Genomic DNA, 7,647 nt, shown 5'->3' with positions numbered 1-7,647 from the left:
TCTTCTATAATTTTAGTCCGGATCGAGGAGCAGTAATAATTGAGGTCGTGGAAACCTGCTATCCCACATTAGTGCTAGATAACAAAATTGTCCACCGGAGTCTCTTTCACTAATCAGTGTGGGCGAATACTTTGACTGTGAGTCGTTGGTCGTTGTCTTATTGCCGCATGCGCAGTGCGCACTACCCACTGGCCTCATGCCCTCTTGTTATAAGAATCTTCCTAGTAAGTTCACTCACCATATAGTCTGAAAAACACACACTTCATGGTGACAAAAATGGCTCACTCCTATCTTCTACTCCTCTTCCTACTACTGTTCATCACCTTCAACTCCAGCTTGCAACAATCCATGGCGCAGACTGACGCCAGCGAGCTAGCAACACTCCTAACAATCAAGAAAGACTGGGGCAACCCATCTGCGCTGAGCTCATGGAGTTCCCACAACGCTTCCTACTGCAGATGGGCAGGGGTCAAAAGGTGCGTGAACGGCCAAGTGTCCGCCCTGTCCTTCCAAAACCTCAGCATAACCAACCCAGTCCCAGCTTCCATTTGCAACCTCAAGAACCTGTCATATCTAGACCTTTCCTACAACAACCTCACCGGCCAGTTCCCGACGGCGCTCTACGGCTGCTCGGCTCTTCAGTTCCTTGACCTGTCCAACAATAACTTCTCCGATGCCCTCCCAGCTGACATCGACAAAAAACTGTCGTCGTCGGCGATGGAGCACCTCAACCTGTCAAGCAATGGCTTCACAGGCAGCGTGCCGTTGGCAATCGCCGGGTTCCCGAAGCTCAAGTCGTTGGTCCTCGACACTAATAGCTTCAATGGGAGCTACCCGGGTGCCGCCATCGGCAACCTCACGCAGCTCGAGACGCTAACCCTGGCAAGTAACCCCTTCACGCCAGGCCCCATCCCTAACGAGTTTGGCAAGTTGAAGAAGCTGAAGATGCTGTGGATGTCAGGGATGAACCTGACTGGTGGCATCCCTGGCAACCTGTCGTCGCTCACTGAGCTGACGACTCTGGCTGTGCACGTAAACAAGCTCCACGGTGAAATCCCGCCGTGGGTTTGGAAGCTTCAGAAGCTTGAGATCCTGTACCTTTACGATAACAGCTTCATCGGTGCAATTGGGCCAGATATCACCGCCGTGAGCCTGCAAGAGATCGACCTGTCCACGAACGGGCTCACCGGGCACATACCGGAGAGCATCGGCAGTTTGAGGAACTTGTCGTTGCTCTACTTGTACTTCAACAACCTCACCGGGCCGATCCCGTCGAGCGTCGGGCGGCTCCCGAACCTCGTGGACATCCGGCTGTTCAGCAACAGGCTCTCCGGCCCGCTCCCGCCGGAGCTCGGGAAGTACTCGCCGCTGGGCAACCTTGAAGTGAGCAACAACTTCCTCAGCGGCGAGCTCCCGGACACCCTCTGCTTCAACAAGCAGCTCTACGACATCGTGGTCTTCAACAACAACTTCTCCGGCGCGTTCCCGGCGATCCTCGGGGACTGCGTGACGGTGAACAACATCATGGCGTACAACAACCACTTCACCGGAGAGTTCCCCGAGAAGGTATGGTCGGCGTTCCCAGTGCTGACGACTGTTATGATTCAGAACAACAGCTTCACTGGCACTATGCCCAGTGTGATATCCTCCAAAATCACACGGATCGAGATGGGGAACAACCAATTCTCTGGCGACGTGCCGACCTCCGCACCGGGGTTGAAGAATTTCCAGGCGGCAAACAACCAATTCTCCGGTCCTCTAACGAAGAACATGTCGGGGCTCGCCAACCTCACGGAGCTGCACCTCGCCGGGAACCGGATATCTGGCTCGATTCCACCTTCCATCCAATCACTGGGAGCTCTGAATTACCTGAACCTTAGCAGCAATCAGATATCAGGGCCACTCCCGGCAGAGATCGGGTCGCTGCTGGTGCTCACCATCCTTGATCTCTCCAGCAACGAGCTCACCGGAGAAATACCTCAGGAGTTCAACAACCTCCATCTCAGTTTCCTCAACCTCTCTTCCAACAAACTCACCGGCGAGCTCCCCCAGTCGCTGCAGAGCTCGGCGTTCGAAGGCTCGTTCCTGGGAAACCGTGGCATCTGCGCCGCGGTGAACCTGAATATAAACATTCCGGCGTGCCGGTACCACCGCCACAGCCAGATGTCAACTGGCCTGGTAATCCTGTTCTCCGTTCTCGCCGGCGCCATCCTCATCGGCGCCGTCGGGTGTTTCATCGTCCGGCGGAAGAAGCAACAAGGCCGCGACGTGACATCGTGGAAGATGATGGCGTTCCGCAAGCTGGACTTCAGCGAGTGCGACGTGCTCACCAACCTCCGCGAGGAGGACGTGATCGGCAGCGGCGGCTCCGGCAAGGTGTACCGCGTCCACCTCCGGGGACACGGGCGCAGGCGCGGCTGCGCCGGCACGGTGGTGGCTGTGAAGAAGCTGTGGAGCAGGGGGAAGGCCGAGGAGAAGCTCGACCGGGAGTTCGACACGGAGGTGAAGGTCCTGGGCGACATCCGGCACAACAACATCGTGAGCCTCCTCTGCTACATCTCGAGCGAGGACACGAAGCTGCTGGTGTACGAGTACATGGAGAACGGCAGCCTCGACCGGTGGCTGCACCCCAAGGACAACCCGGCGGCCACGGCGGCGCTGGACTGGCCGACGCGGCTGGGCATCGCCATCGACGCGGCGAGAGGGCTCAGCTACATGCACGACGAGTGCGCGCAGCCCATCATGCACCGGGACGTCAAGTCCAGTAACATCCTGCTCGACCCGGAGTTCCATGCCAAGATCGCCGACTTCGGGCTCGCCCGGATCCTGCTCAAGTCCGGCGAGCCCGAGTCCGTGTCCGCCGTTGGCGGCACCTTTGGATACATGGCTCCAGGTACGTTCTTAGTCTTAGTCGTCGCAAGACAGTCACCGGCGGCCAACCCTTCTGGCCTTCTCAGGTGGCTTAAATCGACACTCTGCTGATCTGCTCTGCTTGGGTGCAGAGTGTGGACGCGGCGCGAAGGTGAACCAGAAGGTGGACGTGTACAGCTTCGGCGTGGTGCTGCTGGAGCTGGCGACGGGGCGGGTGGCCAACGACAGCAGCAAGGACGCCGCCGAGTGCTGCCTGGTGGAGTGGGCGTGGCGGAGGTACAAGGCGGGGGGACCTCTCCACGACGTCGTCGACGAGAGCATCCAGGACAGGGCCGTGTACGCCGAGGACGCCGTGGCCGTGTTCGTGCTCGGTGTCATGTGCACCGGGGACGACGCGCCGTCGCGGCCGTCGATGAAGCAAGTGCTGCAGCAACTCGCCCGGTACGACCGCACCGCCAGCGTAGCCGGCGCGTGCCGGGACGTCGAACTGGGACAAGTGCGCAAGGGAAAGCAAGGTCGTCACCAAGCTGCCAAGAGATCGTATGACGTCGGAGCGTTCTTGGGTGGCGACGAGGAGAGCGGCAACTTCGTGGCTCGTCCTGTTTAAATCTTCACTTTAACTTACTTTTTCAGTATGGCGTTAATTCGAATGTAAATTATATGGCTTCTTGTAATATGTGCTGCGTGGACATGAAGACCAAAAATAATTGAACCTTGCGCTTTTCTTCTTGACGCAAAGATCCCTCTTTAACCCTCGCTGTGACCCCGAGGCTCCATGTATTCTGATGTCAGTTTGATGCCTTGTCTAGCTCCTGGTGGCATTTGTAGTCTCCCATCAAGCAATGTATGGACTGGCGCAAGGCCCATGGTCCATGTGAAGGCCCAACCGTAGCTGATCCCTAACATTCCCCCGTTGTTAAGCTTCGGCTTGCCCCCAAGCCGATGGAAAATTTCGGTACCACCCGGATCCCACGGCACTTGCAAGTCCTTAATGCTGAATAGCGATCCGCCATCACACCAGACCTGGGTATCTGACATCCCTTTCTGTATCTTCCAGTCCACTGGATTGATGCATGCTGCGTCCAGCTTCAATAGAAGCTCATTCTTTTTGGCCGAGGAGACTGGAACTGAAGCCAGATGGCAGATGCCATTGATTAAACTATCATCATCACACTTGCCACAGCTGTGTCCATATGTATCAACATGTAGTAAGTGCAACTGAAACACCCTTCTGCAAGCTGCTACCCAATCCTTTTTACTGTATGCTTCAGTATAGAAGGAAAACGAGAAGTGATCTCTTTTTTCGAATCTAGCAAAAGCTTCAGCAGATGGATGAGAAGCATAGTCGTTATTCTCACTGATAAAATCTATTGAAACCAAGGCTTCAATATCACTTCCGTCACCAGATTCACCACCATTCCCAGCACTTATCCGAATTATAAGACCATATGGATTGGACAAATTTCCAGAAATTCCAGACCACCACCCCAGCAGTCCTGCACCAGCATGATCTCTGATTGCTGCGACCTTGTAGCGCTCCTCATCCATAGCCATATTTAAGTCAGAGATAGCTCTGCCTACAGTGTCATTTTTTGTTGTAGCAGCAATAACCAGCCTCAGTTTATGAGCAATAACCTATGGGCTTGTTTGGCAGGGCTCCTCTCCGGCTCCGGCTCCGGCTCCTCCAGAGGAGCCCTGCCAAACGTTTTCTTGGAGGAGCCGTTTTTCAGTAAAAAACAGAGGAGCCGGAGCCGTTCCAAAACGGCTCCGGCTCCTCCGGAGGAGCCCCTCGGGAGGAGACGTGCCAAACAAGCCCTGTCTTCTCTACAAACAGCAGCCTGGAGTTGCAGCTGCATAAATATAAGATGCCACTGTTTGTTGTAATTCCGACTTGAATCTCTTGGGTAATAGAGTTCCAGTCCATATGTCAAGCCCCGTCCAAGTGTAGATGATGATGGCCTTGCAAGCACGTATTCTACTCCACTTGGATAGTACTGAAAGAACAACTGTACACTTGTGGCGACTGTCATGATAGCAACAGCATAGCTCAGTAAACACATCAGAGGCTGTCTTTGTATAGTTCCCTGAATACTTCTACTATCAAGGAATAGGAGCAATGCATACGGTAATGAATCACCATTGGAACCATAGTGTGGCTCGAGCTTGAACAAAGGGTCTGGATCAAATGACATCCAAGGAAGTTGTGGCAAGATGCAGCATGTCACAATTCCAAACCTCTGTCCTACCACTTGGAGCATAGCAGCAATATGTTTCCACCAAAAGGACATCCAAGGAGGAACAACTGACCGTGATAGCTTCAAGAGCACAGGAGCTGCATAACCAGAGAAAGATGGCCAAGGAAGTGGCCGGAGTTGGACGCTATCACCGAGGATTGAAAGATGCAATGTACTCTGAGTGAGCAGTCCCTCAAACACCTTCCGAACAGCAGCTTTTTCAAATGCAGAACATGATAGAACAACATCGACTGAGTATGCAGAGCTAGAGATGGTGATGTACATGGGCATGGTGGAGTTAACTGCTTCCTTAGCTCCCACCAATAGGAGCACTAGCTGACTCAAGAACACAACACTGATAGCAATGAAGAGCGGTATTTGAACAAATTGACCGTGGGCAGGTGGCAGCCATGGTTGAGATAACTCACAAGTGAGAATATGCATTCTGGTGCTCCCAACCCAAAGTAGAACCACAAGGAGATCAAGTTGACTTGAACCACCACACTTCCGTTGCATGAGAGAATTGTTTTGTGGCACTCGAAATTCAAAACTCGATAGTCCACTAGCAACAGCACCAGAGGCACTTCCTCGGTCTTCTGATAATAATGGTAAACTGAAGATGATATCAGAAAGGACACCTCGTGCAGGGATATGAATTATATGACTGGTGCCACCACTATGGACTGCAGCAACAAGAGCTTCTAGTTTCTCAGGCTTTTCATCATCACATTCATCGAAATCAATTACATTAACATAGCAAGGACTGCAAACTGTACCAACACGATCCATATGTTCAGATATTTCTAGATGTCTTGGCGGCTCCAGAAATCCAGCATATGATGTGAATGCCATGGCTGATAAGCTATACTGTGATGAACTAGAATGTGTACACTAAAAGCACCTCTGTCACTACATCTTCCATGATTAACTATTTTCAGCTTGCTAAGAATAGATGCAGTCATCACCTCAGGATCAAGCAAGCATATACCAACAGGTACAGGAATAACAACTAATCTCCCTGGTCTCATCAAGCATTTCCAAGAATCTACAAGTGCAGTAAGCACACACCTGATTTGTTGTTGAATTGATACAGACCATGGGGGCTTCCAGAGTCGGACAGAGAGACACATGGCAGAGTACCTCTCAACCATGTTGAGCGACGGCCATGGTAGAGGACGCAACACAGCCTCAAAGCTCACCAACCGGAGTTCTGAAGGTGGAGGCCATGGCCTGTGCTGCCTGCATAGCACTTCAGCCCAGCTGCAACTGAATGGAAGCGAGAAACAGCTCTGTATGAGGATGAGGCAATTCATCAAACACCTGTTGGGCAAGGTGCTGGGAACCTCCTCCTCCTCCTCGGGCACCACCATCTGCAGGAGAGAGGAAGCCGGGGAGGGGACATTGAGCTCGGCACGCCACTCACGGAGCATCTGGTGGACCTGCTCCTTGAGGACAGGTGCATCAGCGGAGGGAAGGCTGGGCGCGGCCTTGACGTAGTCCTCCTCCGGGATGTGGTCGTCGTGAGCGGAGTCCGACCCGACGAAGGTGACCTCGGGGTCGGCGATGAACCGGCGCAGCGCCTCCGAGACGACGTCGGGGCGGACAAGGTGGAGGTGGGTGGCCGTGGCCCGGCGCGGTGGCGCCAGGTCACGGTGGAAGACCGGGTGCACGATCACGGACGGGGTGCGGAACAAGGCGTACTCAGCACTGGGGCCGACCACGCAGGCGCGCTCGAGCCAGTCCACGGCGACGCGGTCGGGGTCGATGGCGCCGTCGAACTCGCGGTCGCTGGCGACGAGCGGGTTGGAGTAGGACCTGAGCGTGGCGGTGGAAGGAATGGGAGCGGGCGTGGGTGAGGCGGCGGCGGAAGACGTGGGCACGGTCGTGACTGAAGCGGCGGCAGACGGCGCGGCCGTTGGCGCGACCGACGCGGCCCGGTCAACGAATCGCCGATCCAAGTGCGCGGTCTGCTCGGCGAGGAGCCTTCTGAACTCGTCGAGGAAGAGCTTGGTGGAATATCAAAATCGACGGCTCTGAAACCAAATGTTAGAGAAAGGAGGAGAATCAGAGAATGAGTAAGGTTGGGAAGATGAGGAACAGTAGAGAGAGGAGGAGGAGTTCAGAGGAAGAAGATGACCTTGGTCACTGTATTATGATGTTTGATGCCTCGTTTCGCTCCTGGTCTTGGCATTTGTAGTCTCCCATTCAAGCAATGTATGGACTGGCACAAGGTCCATGGCCCATGTGAAGGCCTAACCATAGCTGATCCCTAACGGGGCCTCGGCACAAGGAATCTAATGAGGCGGTGTTTAGTTCGCGAAATTTGAAAATTCAGTTATCGTAGTACTTTCATTTTTATTTGGTAATTTGTGTTTAATCATGGACTAATTAGACTTAAAACGTTCGTCTCGCGATTTCCAACCAAACTGTGCAATTAGTTTTTTTTCGTCTACATTTAATGCTCCATGCACGTATCGCAAGATTCTATGTGATGGCTACTGTAACACTTTTTGAAAAAGTTTTTGGGAACTAAACACAGCCT

General features: G+C 53.6%; 1 protein-coding gene across 1 annotated transcript; it reads left to right on the top strand.

Annotated features, from left to right (window-relative positions):
- The first annotated feature begins 233 nt into the window (after positions 1-233).
- LOC136476053 (receptor-like protein kinase HSL1) lies at positions 234-3,609 on the top strand. Its single transcript, XM_066473732.1, has 2 exons — positions 234-2,893; positions 3,003-3,609. Exons 1-2 carry the CDS (start codon positions 265-267, stop codon positions 3,476-3,478), a joined length of 3,105 nt encoding a protein of 1,034 aa, XP_066329829.1. The 5' UTR covers positions 234-264; the 3' UTR covers positions 3,479-3,609.
- The last annotated feature ends 4,038 nt before the right edge of the window (positions 3,610-7,647 follow it).

This window comes from Miscanthus floridulus, chromosome 8 (genome assembly GCF_019320115.1).
Source record: "Miscanthus floridulus cultivar M001 chromosome 8, ASM1932011v1, whole genome shotgun sequence".
Lineage (NCBI taxonomy): Eukaryota > Viridiplantae > Streptophyta > Magnoliopsida > Poales > Poaceae > Miscanthus > Miscanthus floridulus.
This window is presented reverse-complemented; position numbering and strand designations above follow the sequence as displayed.

What these genes read in the sequence shown, in the direction of transcription:
- LOC136476053 (XM_066473732.1), top strand. Translation starts at nt 265, where the DNA reads ATGGTGACAAAAATGGCTCACTCCTATCTTCTACTCCTCTTCCTACTA. An exon ending in CTTTGGATACATGGCTCCAG is followed by an intron (nt 2,894 to 3,002) that starts GTACGTTCTTAG and finishes GCTTGGGTGCAG; the next exon opens with AGTGTGGACGCGGCGCGAAG.